The 24,523-nt window shown below is 45.5% G+C and overlaps 1 protein-coding gene across 9 annotated transcripts in view; it reads left to right on the top strand.

Annotated features, from left to right (window-relative positions):
* The first annotated feature begins 2,796 nt into the window (after positions 1–2,796).
* The window catches only part of LOC106572388 (segment polarity protein dishevelled homolog DVL-1), a 43,367-nt gene continuing 21,640 nt past the window's right edge, over positions 2,797–24,523 (top strand). For all 9 annotated transcript variants that reach the window (XR_014380686.1, XR_014380688.1, XR_006759272.2 and 6 more), the window contains exons 1-4: positions 2,797–3,235; positions 9,603–9,672; positions 13,017–13,138; positions 19,422–19,540. Coding sequence is in view for 5 of the 9 variants with exons in the window: in XM_045696207.2 (XP_045552163.1) it covers positions 3,066–3,235; positions 9,603–9,672; positions 13,017–13,138; positions 19,422–19,540 (481 nt within the window). In the remaining 4 variants the exon portion in view is untranslated. The remainder of the gene's footprint in view (positions 3,236–9,602; positions 9,673–13,016; positions 13,139–19,421; positions 19,541–24,523) is intronic.

Below are 24,523 nucleotides of genomic sequence, written 5' to 3'. Positions count from 1 at the left end.
TTACCCCAGTCCTCAGCAGTCCAATCCCTGTACCTTTTGTAGAATATCAGTCTGTCCCTGATGTTTTTCCTGGAGAGAAGTGGCTTCTTTGCTGTCCTTCTTGACACCAGGCCATCCTCCAAAAGTCTTCGCCTCACTGTGCGTGCAGATGCACTCACACCTGCCTGCTGCCATTCCTGAGCAAGCTCTGTACTGGTGGTGCCCCGATCCCGTAGCTGAATCAACTTTAGGAGACGGTCCTGGCGCTTGCTGGACTTTCTTGGGCGCCCTGAAGCCTTCTTCACAACAATTTAACCACTCTCCTTGAAGTTCTTGATGATCCGATAAATGGTTGATTTAGGTGCAATCTTACTGGCAGCAATATCCTTGCCTGCGAAGCCCTTTTTGTGCAAAGCAATGATGACAGCACATGTTTCCTTGCAGGTAACCATGGCTGACGGATGAAGAACAATGATTCCAACCACCACCCTCCTTTTGAAGCTTCCAGTCTGTTATTCTAACTCAATCAGCATGACAGAGTGATCTCCAGCCTTGTCCTTGTCAACACTCACACCTGTGTTAACGAGAGAATCACTGACATAATGTCAGCTGGTCCTTTTGTGGCAGGGCTGAAATGCAGTGGAAATGTTTTTGGGGGATTCAGTTCATTTGCATGGCAAAGGGGGACTTTGCAATTAATTGCAATTCATCTGATCACTCTTCATAACATTCTGGTGTATATGCAAATTGCCTTTTACAAACTGAGGCAGCAGTCTTTGTGAAAATTAATATTTGTGTCATTCTCAAAACTTTTGGCCACGACTGTACACTACCATTCAAAAGTTTGGGGGCACTTAGAAATGTCCTTGTTTTTGAAAGAAAAGCAATTTTTTTGGTCCATTAAAATAACATCAAATTGATCAGAAATACAGTGTAGACATTGTTATTAATGTTGTTAATGACTATTGTAGCTGGATATGGCAGATTTTCTGTGGAATATCTACATAGGCGTACAGAGGCCCATTATCAGCAACCATCACTCCTGTGTTCCAATGGCATGTTGTGAAGGCAAATCCAAGTGTATCATTTTAAAAGGCTAATTGATCATTAGAAAACCCTTTTGCAATTATGTTAGCACAGCTAAAAATGGTTGTGCTGATTAAAGAAGCAATTAAACTGGCCTTCTTTAGACTAGTTGAGTTCCTGGAGCATCAGCATTTGTGGGTTCGATTACAGGCTCAAAATGTCCAGAAACAAAGAACTTTCTTCTGAAACTCGTAAGTCTGTTCTTGTTCTGAGAAATTAAGGCTATTCCATGCGAGAAACTGCCAAGAAACTGAAGATCTTGTACAATGCTGTGTACTACTCCCTTCACAGAACACCGCAAACTGGCTCTAACCAGAATAGAAAGATGAGTGGGAGGCCCCGGTGCACAACTGAGCAAGAGGACAAGTACATTATAGTGTCTAGTTTGAGAAACAGACGCCTCACATGTCCTCAACTGGCAGCTTCATTAAATAGTACCCACAAAACACCAGTCTCAACGTCAACAGTGAAGAGGCGACTCCGGGATGCTGGCCTTCTAGGCAGAATTCCTCTGTCCAGTGTCTGTGTTCTTTTGCCCATCTTAATCTTTTCTTTTTATTGGCCAGTCTGAGATATGGCTTTTTCTTTGCAACTCTGCCTAGAAGGCCAGCATCCAGGAGTCGCCTCTTCACTGTTGACATTGAGACTGGTGTTTAAAAGATGATGAATTCAACTATTGCAATTGGATGGAGTCCTGACAATATTTCAACTTGGATGTTTTACATACAAGCAACGTATCTATGCAGTTGCATGTTGTCGGTCCATTCTTTCCCCTCTAATAAAGGTTCAAAACAAACCATAGTGTTTTGATCAATATTTGATAATGTCATTACAATGTGTACACAGTGGTATGCTGGTACACTGAATATATGAATATGAAGAAAAATATTGGTCAAATTAGATTTTATTCAAGAAAGAGCCTCGCAATAAATAATTATTAGGAAATGATCTTGGTTTCTTGAAAATAATTCAAAATAAGAATAAAAAAATTGGCCACAGGTATTTGTTAGCATAGGTTAGAAACATTCATCCTATAGGTTTCTTCACCCACTGGCTGTGGCTAGACTTTCTGCCTACACTGTACAGCTGCACAAGACTACCACCTACTGTCACAAGTTGGACTCAGGCGATCAACAAAGTCTGCACATCTTGATGATAATATTGATTATGATGATGATCACTTGTTAATATGATCATAATTATTGTAGTTAATTTGTGATTTTAAAATGGATTTAGAATGATTATATTATCCGCTATTATTAGATAGATTGTTACTAAATTGTGATAATTCAATTTCAGTAATGTAGGCTAATAATAACAAAAATAATGACATACATTAATAATATAATAATAAGTCATTAGTAATATTATATCATTTTGCTCTCAATATAATTATCAATATTTTCAACAGTTAATACAAACTATTATTACTGATCAAAAACATTATAATTAACTGTGTTACTATTGATATGCAGTAGCCTATGGTAAATTAGATAGGGCCCACAGTGGCCTTGAATAAAATCCTTACCAAAGGTTTACTGAATAGAATGTATCCTCCAATCCTCTCTTTATGTGTGGTGCACTGCAGACTGCAGAACACTGTGACTAGTACTGTATAATGGGGAACAGTAGGTCTCTAGCCTAAACACACCACTAGATGACAGCACTGTCTAACGAATTACTGGAAAAATAGAAATATTCTCAACTCAATATCGTAAGGATGTGGACCGTCCCTTCCTGTTTTAGTACCGAGAGAGCCACCGTACCGAGACACATTGGAGCTGGAATACAGTCACTTAGGACTCGATTATGTTTAGATTTATGTTTATTTTATCAAAGACAAGGTTATTTATTTTCCAGCGTGAGGTCTACAGTTATATTTATTAATGATGTCACGTCAGTGTTTCGTCTTATTAGATAGCTAGATAGCCACATATTTATTATTGCGCTGCCAACCGTTGTTCCTTTCCTGTGTCAATGATTCTCCTACCCTCACTCTTATGGCGGAGACTAAAATAATATATCACATTGACGAGGAGGAGACTCCTTATCTAGTGAAATTATCCGTTTCTCCCGAGAAAGTCACTTTAGCGGATTTTAAAAATGTCCTCAACAATCGTCCGGTCAATAGCTACAAATTCTTCTTCAAATCCATGGACCAGGATTTTGGGTAAGATTCCACCCATGAATAGACGATATTTTCTTCCTGTGTATGTTGCGGTCTTGTCATTGTTATCATATAAGTATAAATGTATCTCAGCGCTAATTGGTTAGTACACAGACACAACCATGTGTCTAATTTCACAACAAAGGTTGCAACATTGTAACATTTGCGCAAGACTGATTGTGCAAGGTCTGATCCGCGGTTGGCACCTGTTCATTGTATCCAATGCGCAATAGAATAGGTCCTTTGAAGTTCAGACCCGTAACATCAATATCCCATAGGACATTAAACGCGATTAACGTTACGCTTTTATTGTTGTCAATGTTGGTTATAGGCTACGGTAGTCTACACAAAAGTGATTATATCTCATTTCGAAGGTTGTGCTGTGTTGTCATCGTCATGTAATAAGCCCATCTAACTTAATGATATAGACGTTACATTGACAAATCCTCCACATGTTTGCTGTGTGGCGCGAGTTCGGGATCGATTCCAAATGAATTATTACCAGACAGGTTTCTCTTGTGTGTTCATGACTTTGTAGCACTTATAGCAATAGGTAATAAACAGAGAGAAGAAAAGGAAAGGCAGAATAGAGATTGATGCCGATCGATGACAGTCACATATTAACTGTAGCCAATCATGATTTTCAGGAGACATTTATCAAAAGTGACAGCATGACTATATGATGAGAACTTTGACATATCTATGTCATGTTAATCTTATTTGATTTAATACGATAGGCTAAAACGTCATGCGTCAAATAGGCTTCCAATGGACTGAAATGGTCACAGTGGGGATCCTGTATCCCTCTCATGGCTCTCTGTTTTACACGCACAGATGAGCACGAATACACACACACACACACGCGCACGCACAAAGGTAATTTCCTCCGATTCCAGGCTGAAGGTGAATCAAGCGAACATCCATTTTCATGGAAAACATAACGCGTCGTGTGCTCGCCATACATGTTATGCAACGAATAGGTTGAAGAGCCAAAAACTCATTCTTTGTTGTTGGGATTTTGCTATTTATTTGCCATTTTGCCATGCGACCCTAGGCCGCAAATCAGCTAAAAATGCCTGAGTAGAAACATGGCTGCCCGGTAGAAGAGCACTCCCTGAAAGAGGCGAGTGCCGTGGACTGACGGCCTGCGATAATTGTCAAATAGCGCTCAAATCGCGCATACATTCTTTATTGACATACATCATGTAAATCAGTCGAACAAGCTCAGCTGGCCAACACCAATACTCTATTGAACATTTTATTTCATTAATAACGCGTATTTTAATGACCCTTGTCTCTGTTTTAATAGTTCTGCCTATTGTCCTGTGAATGTACACTACAGTCCTATCGGCCAATAGATTGTCTGTGGTTAGTGGTAGCAATTAGTTCATTGCATTGTTGCCTGTCAGACATTTCATTTATGTTCACTGATATCAAATAAGATGATAGTCTGAATTGTTAGATGTTGAACATTATTTTTCACATGTTGCCAACAGCCTATTTTCACAGATATTTTATTTTACTGTAAAAGGGATTTATCCTCTCTTCTTTCAAATGGTCTAGTATTTAGAATTAATGCAGGATACATTGATGAATAGTTCACCATAGGCCTACATGCAGTTTTTTAAGTATGTTTTTATTCTTATATGTAGTATTTCCTCTCACCCTTTCCATTGCACTCAGTATTGTGTTGTCATCGCTCAGTCTTTCTGCACAGACATATCTCCCCAGACAGACAGCTAGGTCTAAAGAGATGGTAGAAGTCTCTTTCTGCACAGACATATCTCCCCAGACAGACAGCTAGGTCTAAAGAGATGGTAGAAGTCTCTTTCTGCACAGACATATCTCCCCAGACAGACAGCTAAGTCTAAAGAGATGGTAGAAGTCTCTTTCTGCACAGACGTATCTCCCCAGACAGACAGCTAGGTCTAAAGAGATGGTAGAAGTCTCTTGTTATGGTCCTGTTAATAGAATGTGTTTGACCTCTCCTTCCCCCGCCCCCATACATTCAGACAACATGGACACCTTTAATAGCTGCAGGTCAGAGGTCCACTTATTATAGAGTCCTCCTTGGAGGATGACCTATTTGTGTTAATGTCTGTTTCTCCTCTGACAAGCTGACACGCACAGTCGCACACACAGCACACATGGCACCACCTGCACTCAAACAAACGCACACAGCCGCAGACACACAGGGGCACACACACACACACACACACACACACACACACACACACACACACACACACACACACACACACACACACACACACACACACACACACACACACACACACACACACACATAGCTCTGTAGAAGACCTGACTCCATCTGGTGTGAATATGATTGTATTTCCCTTATTTGGTTTGAGTCATCACATTAACAATGACTCATTCTGAAACCTATTATCTTATTCAGGGATTCATTCATTTTGCTTCATTCCATTTACCAAAAGGTGCTGTTGTTTCCAGTTATTCTACCTTTGAAGATGTTTTGAGGCGATTCCAGTTATTCTAGTTTTTAAGATGTTTTGAGGCGATTTCACAGCCAAACTGTTTTTAGTACACACTATCACAAACATCAGAGAAGGAAACCCACACAGGGACGTCATGTCGTCATGTCAGACATTCCTACAGCAGGCAGTACGACCTTGTGAGGGAACTGTTTTTTCCTGGTAGCAGGTTAGTTAGTTGGGTCTATACTGTGCCCTCAGCAGGGCCTTCCTGTCCTGTCCCTGTCCTGTCCCTCCAGTCACAGCCAGGGCAGATTGATCCATGAGGCCCCAAGTGAGGAGATCCATCGTCTGATTATGGAAACAAATACAACATGTTTGTTCTAAAGAGTTATAGTTAGGGTTAGACCTCCACACGGAGTTACAGATTTCTGTTGCTGAGTGCAGTGTTAGGCTTAGTGCCATGGTCCACCTTTCACAAGGGCCAGTGCAGTGGTGGTACTGGTCTTGTCATTTCAATCAACACATTCCATGGCTTGATAACTGTAGCATTGTTAAAGTAGATCAGTAGGCAAAGGCTACACTGAAAGTCGCATGTGAAAGTGAAATCCTTGAGCAGCATTGTACTCAGTGTACTGGCTGTATACAGTATGGGAACAACACAGACGGTCAGGGACACACAGAGGATAATATGGCTGGTGTAACGCATAGACACAGACAGTATAGCTGTTAGAGAAATGAACTAGGGAATAATCTGACTCCATTACAGAGGGAAAACATGGAACCCCTTGCAGTTATAGACAGTGTTTGATATGTAAATGTTCAGTCAGTGCAAGGTCTTACATAGTAGACCCCCTGTTGTGAAGGGGAAGCAAGCAATTTTTTATTTCATTTGATTTCATTTTCTGTCTTATATCTCGTGAAATATTGTGTGTCTGTAATTTCCAGTTGAAGCATAGATTTGTGTAGGATAGAATGTAAATCCGGGTTGCTGTTGAGTTTTTATCCCTCACTGGCCTGACAAAAGACTGCATTATAATGTTGTTCAACCACATATGAATGAGTAGTGATTAGTATTCCTGTCAGTCAGTACTATAAATGCACAATTTCAGAGCTTTGAGGTTGATATCATAGAGATCCTATTAAATAACTATTAGTATTCAAATTCCTAATTGTATGGTCAATATGCTGTTTTGTTATGGCAACGGTTGAGATGTTTGTTTGAGACCTCAGTAAAACCTTTGTCAGAGGATCACTGAAGGTAATAGTATAAGGAAAGGAAGTAAGTGCTCTTGGCATGAATGAGGATACTCAGCTGAATATGGAGATTCTTCCACCTGCGCCACGCCTACCTTACCTCACTTGAAAGGTTAATGTTGTTATTAGTACAGTAACTTGATATGTCTGAGAACCTGAGGTTTCAGAAATAGCACTGAGCTAAGGTTGAGGAACCAATCCTCTACATTTTCATTCTAATTTGAATCACAGATATTTTGTGTACTATTGTGGCGAGCTTTGGACTATGGGCCTGCTGTGTACAGCCGGCTGGTCGGTCGCCCCTCCTGACCCTGTGCTGTTGGGCCAGATGATAACTAGCTTCCCTCCTGCCCTGGGCATAATTACAGTCCTCTAATCCCCCCCCCCCCCCCCCCCCCCACACACACACACACACACACAGCCAGCCCTGCCGTACCATGGCCCACCACTACATTATGCAGCAATCTCCCTTTAAATCTTGTGTCATTAGCCTGTGAAATCTGTTAAGACTTTAAGCTGCCGGCTTTGAGAAGTGAGGGTTGTGATGACCGGGAACCCAGTGTCTGACACTTGTCAAATTTAAACTGAGCTCTCCTGTGTGTGTGTCATCTACCCACTTGGGCACAGGCGTCAATTCAACGTCTATTCCATGTTGGTTCAACGTAATTTCATTGAAATGACTTTGAAACAACGTTGGTTCAACCAGTGTGTGCCCAGTGGGTAGCGACTGGACGTGTTTGTGCATGGGGATTCGGTGTAGCACATTCTGATGCTGAAATCAGTTGGAATATGAAAGTATGCATGAAGAAAGGTCATGGTTTACAGAGTGCACATCATTTTGTTTCCTTTGGACATTTGTCTGGATTCCTTTGGTTTTAATGCTTTTAACAGAGTGAGAGGCAGAGAGTGAGAGTGAGAGAGAGATTGTTACAATTCATGTTGTATCTAGCTTATTTTATCAACTTATTACACTTAAACAGGATCCTTGACCACTCATTTACCAATATGATGTTCAGTTTGGAACAGGATTAAATTAGCACTGCTAATAATACATCAGAGTCCCATCCCAAGACCTTAAGAGTTAAAAGGCGATGACTTTGACTATAGGCTTTCTGTTTCTATTGACCGCTCCCACATCCTCCCAAGTTACCTTCAGTTGGTCATGTGGCTGTAGACAGAGGATGCATACACTTCCTACCTAATGATGAGAATCACACCCCCTCTTCCTCTCTGTGGTTGAACAGAACAGGCCACACACACAGCAGCATTCTGCCTCTGTGTTAGTCAGTTACAGCCACAAGTCTACGTTATCTCTCTCCACCACTCCCACAGTACAGTATAATACAGCCGCAGCAGAACACAGTCACTCGCTGTTGTCATGTGCGTAGGAAATCCTGGCAACGTCTGAAGGGAAAAATAAGTAAATCAACGGAGCAGCAGTTTCATAGAAATGCAGTATAAAGTCTTCATCAGACACTCTGTTGCTTTTCTTTCAAGTATGTCCTGTTCATGTTCCAGAATTCACACCTATTTCAGCTAATATTCTCCCACCTTTGAGATAGGCATAACTACAGCCCAGGATTGTAGCCCAGGGCTGTTTCTGTGTGTCTGCGTATATCCTCTGCCTCCAGACCAGGCCTGCTCTAGTCTGTACTGTGTGACAGGAGCCCAGCAGGTGTGGCTGGTTACTGGCAGTGGTTACTGCTGAACCCTGTCCCAGGGGTCAGAGGGTAAATGGGAGGTATTTTTGTTGGGAATTTACAGTCTAAGATGTACATGCTGAAGTCAACCAGTCTATTAATACCCCTCTAACTCCTGACACCCAGGCGGGTAGTACCTGGTCCCTTTTTCACCGCAACACAACCACTCTCACTATTCTAGGGCTGGGCTGGCTGGAGAGGCACACTCTTAGAAAAAAGGGTTCCAAAAGGGTTTTGCGGCTATCCACATAGGATAACACTTTTTGGTTCCAGTTAGAACCCTTTATTGTTCCAGTTAGAACTCTTTTGGGTTCCATGTAGAACCCTCTGTGGAAAGGGTTCCAAATGGAACCCAAAAGGGTTCTACCTGGAACCAAAGGGGGATCTTCAAAGGTTTCTCTATGGGAACAGCCGATGGACCCTTTTTGGTTCTAGATAGCACCTTTTTTTCTAAGAGTGTAGGGGATAGCCTATATATTTGGAATTAGATGTGATGACGATATGTACAATATATTGTGTGCACACGATAAATACAGATTCAATGTATTTCCTCAATGCCCAGACCTGTCACACATACACACATACAGCACACAGCCCACTAACAGGTTTGCATCGTCTTCACTTTGCAGTTGATCTATGTGCTTGTCCATGTAATGTTTCTGCACTCATGCTGTTGTACTTAGTCAGGGCCATTAATCACTTGTGGAGGCTGAGGCTCAACATCTATCAGCTTTCAATGGACTTAGTCAACAGTAACATAGGTGCCGAGCTCTTTACGGTCGAAAAAATTCTACTGATTAAGCATGAATCTGTGCAGAGCAGGACAGGGTAGTAGAAATGATCCCTGGGTGTAATTCTAGCAACTGTGTGCTGAGGACTGACTCTCTCTCTCTCTCTTTCTCTCTCTCTCTCTCTCTCTCTCTCTCTCTCTCTCTCTCTGTTTGCCTGTCCATTCCACAGGGTTGTCAAAGAGGAGATTTCCGACGACAACGCCAAGTTGCCCTGCTTCAACGGGAGAGTGGTGTCCTGGGTAAGTGAGATGAATGGCGCCCCTCGCCGCGTCACCCCCTGTCCCGTAGCTCCTCTCCCCGTCTCATTGCTCTCCTCTCCACCTCGCTGCGGCTCACTGGCTCAGCGGTAGCTGAAGATACGTGTAGTGTAACGCTCCATATAGTGTATCTACCTAGAGAGATCACACTGTCACGCCTCCACAGTACAACACTCAAGACTCTACAGTAGAGAGGGATTCACTCATTGTTGAGCTTCTATGCTAAGTGCCTTATACAGGTGTGAGCTCAGCCAATGGGAGATGAACTAAGGCATGGTTACACAACGACATCACAACATTCCAAGCTTGACAGTTTTACAATCAATATCAAACAGTATTCTACCAACAAATGAGGTCAGTTAACGATCATTTACATTGGCCTACCTAAGGATACGAGACACAGGTTCATTTGGTATAGTTGTACATAGTGCTAGGAGCAGTGATGCATACATTATCATGACAGACTGTACTGCATACCATTCCTGTGAATTATATATTGGGAAATGTAAATAGAGATCTTTATATTAGCTTTTCCCAGTGTCTTAACCATGTCCCAGTGTCTTAACCTTCTCCCAGTGTCTTAACCATGTCCCAGTGTCTTAACCATGTCCCAGTGTCTTAACCTTCTCCCAGTGTCTTAACCATGTCCCAGTGTCTTAACCATGTCCCAGTGTCTTAACCTTCTCCCAGTGTCTTAACCATGTCCCAGTGTCTTAACCATGTCCCAGTGTCTTAACCATGTCCCAGTGTCTTAACCATGTCCCAGTGTCTTAACCTTCTCCCAGTGTCTTAACCATGTCCCAGTGTCTTAACCTTCTCCCAGTGTCTTAACCATGTCCCAGTGTCTTAACCATGTCCCAGTGTCTTAACCTTCTCCCAGTGTCTTAACCATGTCCCAGTGTCTTAACCATGTCCCAGTGTCTTAACCTTCTCCCAGTGTCTTAACCATGTCCCAGTGTCTTAACCATGTCCCAGTGTCTTAACCTTCTCCCAGTGTCTTAACCATGTCCCAGTGTCTTAACCTTCTCCCAGTGTCTTAACCATGTCCCAGTGTCTTAACCATGTCCCAGTGTCTTAACCTTCTCCCAGTGTCTTAACCATGTCCCAGTGTCTTAACCATGTCCCAGTGTCTTAACCTTCTCCCAGTGTCTTAACCATGTCCCAGTGTCTTAACCATGTCCCAGTGTCTTAACCTTCTCCCAGTGTCTTAACCATGTCCCAGTGTCTTAACCATGTCCCAGTGTCTTAACCTTCTCCCAGTGTCTTAACCATGTCCCAGTGTCTTAACCATGTCCCAGTGTCTTAACCTTCTCCCAGTGTCTTAACCATGTCCCAGTGTCTTAACCATGTCCCAGTGTCTTAACCATGTCCCAGTGTCTTAACCATGTCCCAGTGTCTTAACCTTCTCCCAGTGTCTTAACCATGTCCCAGTGTCTTAACCTTCTCCCAGTGTCTTAACCATGTCCCAGTGTCTTAACCATGTCCCAGTGTCTTAACCTTCTCCCAGTGTCTTAACCATGTCCCAGTGTCTTAACCATGTCCCAGTGTCTTAACCTTCTCCCAGTGTCTTAACCATGTCCCAGTGTCTTAACCATGTCCCAGTGTCTTAACCATGTCCCAGTGTCTTAACCTTCTCCCAGTGTCTTAACCATGTCCCAGTGTCTTAACCTTCTCCCAGTGTCTTAACCATGTCCCAGTGTCTTAACCATGTCCCAGTGTCTTAACCTTCTCCCAGTGTCTTAACCATGTCCCAGTGTCTTAACCATGTCCCAGTGTCTTAACCTTCTCCCAGTGTCTTAACCATGTCCCAGTGTCTTAACCATGTCCCAGTGTCTTAACCATGTCCCAGTGTCTTAACCTTCTCCCAGTGTCTTAACCATGTCCCAGTGTCTTAACCATGTCCCAGTGTCTTAACCATGTCCCAGTGTCTTAACCATGTCCCAGTGTCTTAACCATGTCCCAGTGTCTTAACCTTCTCCCAGTGTCTTAAGCATGTCCCAGTGGCTTAACCATGTCCCAGTGTCTTAAGCATGTCCCAGTGTCTTAACCATGTCTCCGTGTCTTAACCATGTCCCAGTGTCTTAATCATGTCCCAGTGTCTTAACCATGTGTTAAAGGAACATGCCACATCCCTCTTAATCATGTCCCATGGCCTTCCCTGTGGCTCATTTGGTGGAGCATGGTGTTTGCAACGCCAGCATGGTGTTTGCAATGCCAGGGTTGTGGGTTCGATTTCCACGGGAGTCCAGTACAAAAAAATGCATGAAATGTATCAAATGTATGCATTCACTACTGTAAGTCGCTCTGGATAAGAGCGTCTGCTAAATGACGTAAATGTAATGTAAATGTCCTAATCATGTCCCAGTGTCTTAACCATGTCCCAGTGTCTTAATCATGTCCCAGTGTCCTAATCATGTCCCAGTGTCTTAATCATGTCCTAATCATGTTCCAGTGTCTTAACCATGTCCCAGTGTCTTAATCATGTCCCAGTGTCCTAATCATGTCCCAGTGTCTTAATCATGTCCTAATCATGTCCCAGTGTCTTAACCATGTCCCAGTGTCTTAATCATGTCCCAGTGTCCTAATCATGTCCCAGTGTCTTAATCATGTCCTAATCATGTTCCAGTGTCTTAACCATGTCCCAGTGTCTTAATCATGCCCCAGTGTCCTAATCATGTCCCAGTGTCTTAATCATGTCCTAATCATGTTCCAGTGTCTTAACCATGTCCCAGTGTCTTAATCATGCCCCAGTGTCTTAACCATGTCCCAGTGTCTTAACCATGTCCCAGTGTCTTAATCATGTCCCAGTGTTATTAGATTCTCCCTCTGGCATGTTCCTTTAACACTCATTATTGTGGTTCAAATGAAAGCAGAGCAGCTGTATCTATGGGCCATTTTACATAAGCCTTTGTGCTCACACGCGCACACAGTCACCAGAGTGAAAGCAATGTGAGCTGCATCGTTCCCTCTGTTTCCCAATGTATTTATACATAGCCACCAGCTTTCCTCAGGCCCCTTCGGTGTATCTCATTTTAAACAGTATCTCTCTCCTATGTCTCTCAGATAGTTCTCTATGTCTGTTTGTGTGTATCTGGATCTGTTTATCTGTTGTGTGTCTCTCTCTCTATGTCTGTTTTTGTGACTGAATATGTTTGTCTGTCTCTTTGTCTGTTACTTTCTACCTCTTTTCCAGTCCCTGATTCTATACCTGTGTGTATCTCTATGTTCATATTTGTCTCTGGTATTTTGTCTCTGACTCACCTCTCTCTCTCTCTCTCTCTCCTCTCTCTCTCTCTCTCTCTCTCTCTGTGTGTGTGTGTCTGCAGCTGGTCCTGGCAGAGAGCTCTCACTCTGATGGGGGGTCCCAGTGTACAGAGAGCCACCCAGAACTGCCACCCCCCCTGGAGAGGACAGGGGGCATCGGTGATTCCCGCCCACCCTCCTTCCAGTGAGTACCCAGCACTGGCTGCATCTGTGTCCTACTGCACATAAACACCATGCACACATCATTACACACATTACACACACAAATACATGTGTACACACACACACACACACACACACACACACACACACACACACACACACACACACACACACACACACACACACACACACGCACCATGTCACCTTTGTAATTCACTGCAAGCCATATGCTAATCAGAATCTGGAGAACTCATCACGCAGGGGCCAATCCGAGCGCACACGGGAGGTGAGTGTGTGTGTAAGTGTGTAGGTGTGTGTGTGCCAGGGTTCACGCTAGCAAACTCTCGCTTACCGTGCTCACCAATGAAGTGGCATCCCTCCCATCTGTGGGGTAGCAGTCTGCTCATCTATGCAGCTAGCTAAGCTTCCTCAGAGCTGCTCCACAAACAGCCATGATAAGGTAAACATCTTCAGGGAGAGACTGCTGCCATTGAATGCTTCTATTCGTGTTGAGATACTATTGGGTTCCATGTATAAACCTTTCCCAAGAGGCTTCTACATGGAACCCCAAAAAACGTTTATCCTATGGGGACAGCCAAAGAACCCTTTTGGAACCCTTTTTTTCTAAGAGTGCAGTTGGCTCTACCTGCACCAAAACTCCTATATTTTTCATCCATAGCTTGTTCTCCATCTTGTTTTTAAATAGCAAGCCAACCTGTTTTCAGCACTTTTATTTCCATGATTGATCAAAAGTCATTTTCTCATGCTGTCAGGTCGCTCTGCAGCAGACATGTTTGGAACATCAAATCGCAACATCAAATCGCAATATCAAATCGCAATAAATATTGCATCGGCACCTACGTATCGTGATCATTCCGTATCGTGAGGTCCCTGGCAATTCCCAGCACTACCAGTTAAGAGTTAGTAAAGATATATTATGAGATCAGACAATGTGTGGTGTTATTACTACATCGATGGGCTAAAAGCTTAGGAGTGAACTCCGCTTCTCGAATCTTGTTTGACCCTTATGCAAGCACTACACTTTGACTTCAAACAGACTGATTAAAGATTCACACTGTACTTGTAAAGAGAGAGACCCCCAAAGCCAAATTTAGCAGGAAATGCTGTGGGCCCTGGGCTGGAGTTGTTACTGCCATTACAGCAGTGTGTTAGCTTCTGCAGGGGTCTGTATTAAGAGCATGCAATCTGTCATGTTCCAGTATCTCTTTATCTACTGTTTGACATCCTGGCTTTTTGCCCTCCGCTGGCTGCTGCTCCCTGCTGCTTGGCTGTCAGCCTGCCTGATGATTTTATTGTTAGGGCCTCCTCTCTTCCTGCTGCGTCTACTGCCACCTTGTGGTCAAATATGGGCATGTCGGTTCGGCACCCACACGACAAGGATTTAACTTTCCTATTCCCCCCTCACTTTCTCTCCCCTTCCTCTCTCTCTCGCTCTTTCTCCCTCTCTTTCAGACAGGCAGTGTTTTTTCTCTGGTCATTACTAGGCCTATGGTGAATTCCCCATAGTGAGCTTCTGTCATTCTCAGCCTCATTCTGAAAATAGACAGAATATTATTAGCAGTTCATTTTGTTATTGTGCTTTATTCATGTATTTCATGGATCCATTCCTGTATGAATGGCTGTGTTTGATGGAGGACAGAATAAGTAGAATAGGAGTTTGGGCTGAGTGTGGTGCAGAGCAGGCAGATTTAATGTGCTTCTGCCTGATAATCCGGATTAGCGAACAACCATCTCTGTTTCCCGGGGAGGGGGGATAGGCGGTTAGCGGGGCGGGGGGATCACAGCTGGCAGCCCCCATCCCCTTCTCCCAACCCAGCCTCCGTCCCTTGGTAATCTCACACAGGATCAGCCGACACAGGCGATCATCCTACCCCTTCCAGGCTGGACGGTTGCCATAGACAAACAACATCCACACCACACTGGCCAATCCCAGCCTGAGACACATAATATAAACATACTGCCCCATCCCTGCTTTATCCCTGCCATAGACAGATAATATAAACATACTGCCCCATCCCTGCATTATCCCTGCCATATACAGATAATATAAACATACTGCCCCATCCCTGCTTTATCCCTGCCATAGACAGATAATATAAACATACTGCCCCATCCCTGCATTATCCCTGCCATAGACAGATAATATAAACATACTGCCCCATCCCTGCTTTATCCCTGCCATAGACAGATAATATAAACATACTGCCCCATCCCTGCTTTATCCCTGCCATATACAGATAATATAAACATACTGCCCCATCCCTGCTTTATCCCTGCCATATACAGATAATATAAACATACTGCCCCATCCCTGCTTTATCCCTGCCATATACAGATAATATAAACATACTGCCCCATCCCTGCTTTATCCCTGCCATATACAGATAATATAAACATACTGCCCCATCCCTGCTTTATCCCTGCCATAGACAGATAATATAAACATACTGCCCCATCCCTGCTTTATCCCAGCCATAGACAGATAATTTAAACATACTGCCCCATCCCTGCTTTATCCCTGCCATAGACACATAATATAAACATACTGCCCCATCCCTGCTTTATCCCTGCCATAGACAGATAATATAAACATACTGCCCCATCCCTGCATTATCCCTGCCATAGACAGATAATATAAACATACTGCCCCATCCCTGCTTTATCCCAGCCATAGACAGATAATATAAACATACCGTCTCATCCCTGCATTATCCCAGCCATAGACAGATAATATAAACATACTGCCCCATCCCTGCTTTATCCCTGCCATATACAGATAATATAAACATACTGCCCCATCCCTGCATTATCCCTGCCATATACAGATAATATAAACATACCGTCTCATCCCTGCTTTATCCCTGCCATAGACAGATAATATAAACATACTGCCCCATCCCTGCATTATCCCTGCCATAGACAGATAATATAAACATACTGCCCCATCCCTGCATTATCCCTGCCATAGACAGATAATATAAACATACCGTCTCATCCCTGCTTTATCCCTGCCATAGACAGATAATATAAACATACTGCCCCATCCCTGCATTATCCCTGCCATAGACAGATAATATAAACATACTGCCCCATCCCTGCATTATCCCTGCCATAGACAGATAATATAAACATACTGCCCCATCCCTGCTTTATCCCTGCCATAGACAGATAATATAAACATACTGCCCCATCCCTGCATTATCCCTGCCATAGACAGATAATATAAACATACTGCCCCATCCCTGCTTTATCCCTGCCATAGACAGATAATATAAACATACTGCCCCATCTCTGCATTATCCCTGCCATAGACAGATAATATAAACATACTGCCCCATCCCTGCTTTATCCCTGCCATAGACAGATAATATAAACATACTGCCCCATCCCTGCATTATCCCTGCCATAGACAGATAATATAAACATACTGCCCCATCCCTGCTTTATCCCTGCCATAGACAGATAATATAAACATACTGCCCCATCCCTGCATTATTCCTGCCATAGACAGATAATATAAACATACCGTCTCATCCCTGCTTTATCCCTGCCATAGACAGATAATATAAACATACTGCCCCATCCCTGCATTATCCCTGCCATATACAGATAATATAAACATACTGCCCCATACCTGCTTTATCCCTGCCATAGACAGATAATATAAACATACCGTCTCATCCCTGCTTTATCCCTGCCATATACAGATAATATAAACATACTGCCCCATCCCTGCTTTATCCCTGCCATATACAGATAATATAAACATACCGTCTCATCCCTGCTTTATCCCTGCCATAGACAGATAATATAAACATACTGCCCCATCCCTGCTTTATCCCTGCCATAGACAGATAATATAAACATACTGCCCCATCCCTGCTTTATCCCTGCCATATACAGATAATATAAACATACTGCCCCATCCCTGCATTATCCCTGCCATATACAGATAATATAAACATACTGCCCCATCCCTGCTTTATCCCTGCCATAGACAGATAATATAAACATACCGTCTCATCCCTGCTTTATCCCTGCCATAGACAGATAATATAAACATACTGCCCCATCCCTGCATTATCCCTGCCATAGACAGATAATATAAACATACTGCCCCATCCCTGCATTATCCCTGCCATATACAGATAATATAAACATACTGCCCCATCCCTGCTTTATCCCTGCCATAGACAGATAATATAAACATACCGTCTCATCCCTGCTTTATCCCTGCCTGAGACAGATAATAACCTCTAGCTACAGACACAAAATGCCTCACCTGATCTATACCTGTGACTAATACAGTGTGTTTTTGCACAATGTAAGCATTAACATAAATATTTTGACCTGTTCTGGAGAGGCACAGATGCATCATTACATTCAGATGAAGGAACATGTTTACCATTCATCCCTCTGAATGAGCATGTCACAGCTGACCACAGCTTGTCCACTCCTGTGTTGCTACTATATATATATGTGTTGTTACGCACGCATCAGCCTCATCCACTCATGGCTCCTAAGGCTGATGAGACGGCGGCTTTTATACCCTGAGGACTATAATGCATGAGTTACTTACTGTGTAGTCATGTACACGTACGTATATGAACACTAGTGTGTGCATGCGCTCCTGTTGTCCGGGTGCCTTCATGCATGATGCATATATGTATAGGTCCAGTACATCCCAGAGTGTGTATGTGCAGAGTGTGCGTGTGCAGAGTGTGTGTGTGCAGAGTGTGTGCGCGTGCGCAGAGTGTGCATGTGCAGAGTGTGTGTGTGCGCAGAGTGTGCATGTGCAGAGTGTGTGTGTGCAGAGTGTCTATGTGCAGAGTGTGTGTATGTGCGCAGAGTGTGCGTGTGCAGAGTGCAGGTGTGCGTGTGCGTATGTGCAGAGTGTGTATGTGTATGTGCAGAGTGTGCGTGTGCAGAGTGTGTATGTGTATGTGCAGAGTGTGTGTGTGCAGAGTGTGCGTATGTGCAGAGTGTGTATGTGTATGTGCGCAGAGTGTGCGTGTGTATGTGTATGTGCAGAGTGTGCGTGTGCAGAGTGTGTATGTGTGCAGAGTGTGCGTGTGCAGAGTGTGTATGTGTGCAGAGTGTGCGTGTGCAGAGTGTGTATGTGTATGTGCAGAGTGTGCGTGTGCAGAGTGTGTATGTGTATGTGCAGAGTGTGCGTGTGCAGAGTGTGTATGTGTATGTGCAGAGTGTGTATGTGTATGTGCAGAGTGTGTATGTGTATGTGCAGAGTGTGTATGTGTATGTGCAGAGTGTGTATGTGTATGTGCAGAGTGTGTATGTGTATGTGCAGAGTGTGTATGTGTATGTGCAGAGTGTGTATGTGCAGAGTGAGAGCAGTGTTCAGCAGGCTGGGTTGTGTTTCTCACCAGCTTCAGGTTTCCTTGTTTTTTTATTTAACCTTTACTTCACTAGGCAACTCAATTAAGAACAAATTCTTATTTACAAACCCGGATGGCGTTGGGCTAGTTGTTAGCCACCCTATGGGACTCCCAATCACAGCCGGATGTGATCCAGCCTGGATTCGAACCAGGGACTGTAGTGACGCCTCTTGCACTGAGATGCAGTGACTTTTACCACTGCGCCACTCAGGAGCAGTGTTGACTAGTGATGGGTGCGTTTTACCCTGCTACCCTGAGACTAATGCCTCTCACCCCTCTGAAGATAACCCTCCCTCCAGCACCTTCTATCCAGCCCTGTACAGGATGAGAAGACTCCCAGCTCAGCCCACACCTGCTCTACCGGTCACACACACACACACACACACACACACACACACACACACACACACACACACACACACACACACACACACACACACACACACACACACACACACACACACACACACACACACACACACAGACACACACTCCATCCTCCCCCCTGCCACAGGCATCATCTGGGATTTCAATGACCCTCCTCATTAGTACCAGGCAGCATTGGACAGAATGCATCTCTCTCCGGGTATCTGGTCATTAATGACACTTAGTGAAATACACATCACATACCACACCCCAACAACACATCTCTCATGGCCAGGGGGACTGAATATGAAACAGAGCCATCATTTGTTATAGAATAAATGTGGCAAAAACAAATGGAGACATTAAATGTATTTCTATAGCTTCCAAAATGTATTTTAGTGGAGGAGTGCCAAGATGGAGGCACAGTGGCTTCAACCCCTATCAGTCATCTAGTGTATTTATAAATTATTGGTTTCATTGTGGATCTACAGTTCTTCAACTTTTTGAATGTGTGTATTTCAGTGCCAACGCGGTGAGCAGTCGGGACGGCCTGGACACAGAGACGGGCACAGAGTCCCTCCTGAGCCACCGTAGGGAGAGAGAGAGAGAACGTGCCCGGAGGAGAGCACGAGAGACTGAAAGTGAGTAACAATACACACATGATTGGATAACTACCTAAGTACAGTATGGGTGGTACTATAACACCAATAACACATCATCACAATATCATTACACATCATTTTAGAAATATACCTCACAGTGCTGACATTGTTCAGTAACACCCCGAAAAGGTGGACTATAAATAATGTCAAAAACAAATCAGAGGGTTCACCGGGTTCAGATCTGCTGGTGACAGGAAAGTGGAACAGTTTGACCAAGATTGCTTTCGGCGCTTTCTCTCTTTCCCAAGACACCGATCTTGTTTTTTCTTAAGTGGAATTCAGGTTCATGGTCAGAGGCTATTTTTCACCTGATGTTTTAACTTCAGGATCTGTGGGAGTACTTTTCTTCCTATTATGACCATGCATGGAGTATAGCAGCTGGATGGGTGGTGGATGGATGGCCTCCCCAAAAAATACAAACATAAAACTATAGCAGATCTATAGCTGCCTCTCGGTTATTGTGGAGATCTGAAACCACCTTTGTAAGTTTTTACTATTGGGAAAGTATTCAAATAAACTCTTCTTTGTTGTTGCATTTTTTATCCTTACTGCATGTACACACACAGTATCATGAATAATGGACATGGGAAAATGTCAGGAAACTCATAAGAGTCTTGGTTAAGAAGAAATACTTCTGTCTTTATTTGTTGTTACTGTCATGGAAACATTTTGGTACTGAGCTCAGCAAAGAGTTCTAAGGAGGTCACTTGGAGAGGAGGAGGGCTTCCCCTACCCTCCTTCAGGGACCTTCCTCTACCCTCCTTCAGGGACCTTCCTCTACCCTCCTTCAGGGACCTTCCTCTACCCTCCTTCAGGGATCTTCCCCTACCCTCCTTCAGGGACCTTCCTCTACCCTCCTTCAGGGATCTTCCTCTACCCTCCTTCAGGGACCTTCCTCTACCCTCCTTCAGGGATCTTCCCCTACCCTCCTTCAGGGACCTTCCTCTACCCTCCTTCAGGGACCTTCCTCTACCCTCCTTCAGGGACCTTCCTCTACCCTCCTTCAGGGACCTTCCTCTACCCTCCTTCAGGGATCTTCCCCTACCCTCCTCCAGGGACCTTCCTCTACCCTCCTTCAGGGACCTTCCTCTACCCTCCTTCAGGGATCTTCCTCTACCCTCCTTCAGGGATCTTCCCCTACCCTCCTTCTGGGACCTTCCTCTATCCTCCTTCAGGGATCTTCCTCTACCCTCCTTCAGGGACATTCCTCTATCCTCCTTCAGGGACCTTCCTCTATCCTCCTTCAGGGACCTTCCTCTATCCTCCTTCAGGGATCTTCCTCTATCCTCCTTCAGGGATCTTCCTCTACCCTCCTTCAGGGATCTTCCTCAATCCTCCTTCAGGGACCTTCCTCTATCCTCCTTCAGGGATCTTCCTCTACCCTCCTCCAGGGACCTTTCTCTATCCTCCTTCAGGGACCTTCCTCTATCCTCCTTCAGGGATCTTCCTCTATCCTCCTTCAGGGACCTTCCTCTATCCTCCTTCAGGGACCTTCCTCTACCCTCCTTCAGGGACCTTCCTCTACCCTCCTTCAGGGACTTTCCTCTATCCTCCTTCAGGGACCTTCCTCTACCCTCCTTCAGGGACATTCCCCTACCCTCCTTCAGGGACCTTCCTCTACCCTCCTTCAGGGATCTTCCTCTATCCTCCTTCAGGGACCTTCCTCTATCCTCCTTCAGGGACCTTCCTCTACCCTCCTTCAGGGATCTTCCTCTACCCTCCTTCAGGGACCTTCCTCTATCCTCCTTCAGGGACCTTCCTCTACCCTCCTTCAGGGACCTTCCTCTATCCTCCTTCAGGGACCTTCCTCTACCCTCCTTCAGGGATCTTCCTCTAACTTCCTTCAGGGACCTTCCTCTACCCTCCTTCATGGACCTTCCTCTATCCTCCTTCAGGGACCTTCCTCTACCCTCCTTCAGGGACCTTCCTCTACCCTCCTTCAGGGACCTTCCTCTACCCTCCTTCAGGGACATTCCTCTACCCTCTTTCAGGGACCTTCCTCTATCCTCCTTCAGGGACCTTTCTCTATCCTCCTTCAGGGACCTTCCTCTACCCTCCTTCTGGGACCTTCCTCTACCCTCCTTCTGGGACCTTCCTCTACCCTCCTTCTGGGACCTTCCTCTACCCTCCTTCAGGGACCTTCCTCTACCCTCCTTCTGGGACCTTCCTCTACCCTCCTCCAGGGACCTTCCTCTACCCTCCTTCAGGGACCTTCCTCTACCCTCCTTCAGGGACATTCCTCTATCCTCCTTCAGGGACCTTCCTCTATCCTCCTTCAGGGACCTTCCTCTACCCTCCTTCAGGGACCTTCCTCTATCCTCCTTCAGGGACCTGCCTCTACCCTCCTTCAGGGACCTTCCTCTACCCTCCTTCAGGGACCTTCCTCTACCCTCCTTCAGGGACCTGCCTCTACCCTCCTTCAGGGACCTTCCTCTACCCTCCTTCAGGGCACCTGCCTCTATCCTCCTTCAGGGACCTTCCTCTACCCTCCTTCAGGGATCTGCCTCTACCCTCCTTCAGGGACCTGCCTCTACCCTCCTTCAGGGACCTTCCTCTACCCTCCTTCAGGGACCTTCCTCTACCCTCCTTCAGGGACCTTCCTCTACCCTCCTTCAGGGACCTTCCTCTAACCTCCTTCAGGGACCTTCCTCTACCCTCCTTCAGGGACCTTCCTCTATCCTCCTTCAGGGACCTTCCTCTACCCTCCTTCAGGGACCTTCCTCTACCCTCCTTCAGGGACCTTCCTCTACCCTCCTTCAGGGACCTTCCTCTACCCTCCTTCAGGGACCTTCCTCTATCCTCCTTCAGGGACCTTCCTCTATCCTCCTTCAGGGACCTTCCTCTACCCTCCTTCTGGGACCTTCCTCTACCCTCCTTCTGGGACCTTCCTCTACCCTCCTTCTGGGACCTTCCTCTACCCTCCTTCAGGGACCTTCCTCTACCCTCCTTCTGGGACCTTCCTCTACCCTCCTCCAGGGACCTTCCTCTACCCTCCTTCAGGGACCTTCCTCTACCCTCCTTCAGGGACATTCCTCTATCCTCCTTCAGGGACCTTCCTCTATCCTCCTTCAGGGACCTTCCTCTACCCTCCTTCAGGGACCTTCCTCTATCCTCCTTCAGGGACCTGCCTCTACCCTCCTTCAGGGACCTTCCTCTACCCTCCTTCAGGGACCTTCCTCTACCCTCTTTCAGGGACCTGCCTCTACCCTCCTTCAGGGACCTTCCTCTACCCTCCTTCAGGCACCTGCCTCTATCCTCCTTCAGGGATCTTCCTCTACCCTCCTTCAGGGATCTGCCTCTACCCTCCTTCAGGGACCTGCCTCTACCCTCCTTCAGGGACCTTCCTCTACCCTCCTTCAGGGACCTTCCTCTACCCTCCTTCAGGGATCTTCCTCTATCCTCCTTCAGGGACATTCCTCTATCCTCCTTCAGGGATTTTCCTCTACCCTCCTTCAGGGACCTTCCTCTATCCTCCTTCAGGGACCTTCCTCTACCCTCCTTCAGGGATTTTCCTCTACCCTCCTTCAGGGACCTGCCTCTACCCTCCTTCAGGGACCTTCCTCTACCCTCCTTCAGGGACCTTCCTCTATCTTCCTTCAGGGACCTTCCTCTATCCTCCTTCAGGGACCTTCCTCTACCCTCCTTCAGGGACCTTCCTCTACCCTCCTTCAGGGACATTCCTCTATCCTCCTTCAGGGACCTTCCTCTATCCTCCTTCAGGGACCTTCCTCTACCCTCCTTCAGGGACCTTCCTCTATCCTCCTTCAGGGACCTGCCTCTACCCTCCTTCAGGGACCTTCCTCTACCCTCCTTCAGGGACCTTCCTCTACCCTCCTTCAGGGACCTGCCTCTACCCTCCTTCAGGGACCTTCCTCTACCCTCCTTCAGGCACCTGCCTCTATCCTCCTTCAGGGATCTTCCTCTACCCTCCTTCAGGGACCTGCCTCTACCCTCCTTCAGGGACCTGCCTCTACCCTCCTTCAGGGACCTTCCTCTACCCTCCTTCAGGGACCTTCCTCTACCCTCCTTCAGGGATCTTCCTCTATCCTCCTTCAGGGACCTTCCTCTACCCTCCTTCAGGGATTTTCCGCTACCCTCCTTCAGGGACCTTCCTCTATCCTCCTTCAGGGACCTTCCTCTACCCTCCTTCAGGGATTTTCCTCTACCCTCCTTCAGGGACCTGCCTCTACCCTCCTTCAGGGACCTTCCTCTATCCTCCTTCAGGGACCTTCCTCTACCCTCCTTCAGGGATTTTCCTCTACCCTCCTTCAGGGACCTGCCTCTACCCTCCTTCAGGGACCTTCCTCTACCCTCCTTCAGGGACCTTCCTCTATCTTCCTTCAGGGACCTTCCTCTACCCTCCTTCAGGGACCTTCCTCTACCCTCCTTCAGGGATCTTCCTCTACCCTCCTTCAGGGACCTTCCTCTATCCTCCTTCAGGGATCTTCCTCTACCCTCCTTCAGGGACCTTCCTCTACCCTCCTTCAGGGACCTTCCTCTACCCTCCTCCAGGGACCTTCCTCTACCCTCCTTCAGGGACCTTCCTCTCATCCCACCATTCTGTTGTCCAGAGAGTAACTAAGCACATTAAATGTCACTTCTCTTTCTACACTCAGAATGAATGTGTGCAGTGTAGTGCTTTGAGAAATATCATATTTTAAGATGGCACTTTGGACAATATCATTATTAGCAATTCTGATTATTCCAATAATAATAGTCACTCCTACTCATTTCCACCTTTACTCCTGTTTATACACTACTCCTGGATCCGGTTCAACAGTGTGATGATATTGGTGTCTATATTTTCCATTCAACAACTACTGTAATGTGTCAGCCTACAATCCCTGTTGTCTGTTCCTCTGTTTCTCCTCCATCCATGCCCACAGCAGATAGCGCCAGAGACAGTCCTTTATCTCTTTATCTCATCACTCCATCTCTTCCTCCCCTGATCTGCTGTTCACA

The sequence above is a fragment of the Salmo salar genome, chromosome 15 (genome assembly GCF_965601325.2).
Source record: "Salmo salar chromosome 15, fSalSal1, whole genome shotgun sequence".
NCBI lineage: Eukaryota > Metazoa > Chordata > Actinopteri > Salmoniformes > Salmonidae > Salmo > Salmo salar.
The sequence above is the reverse complement of the archived record's forward strand: the minus strand, read 5'-3'. Positions and strand labels throughout refer to the sequence as shown.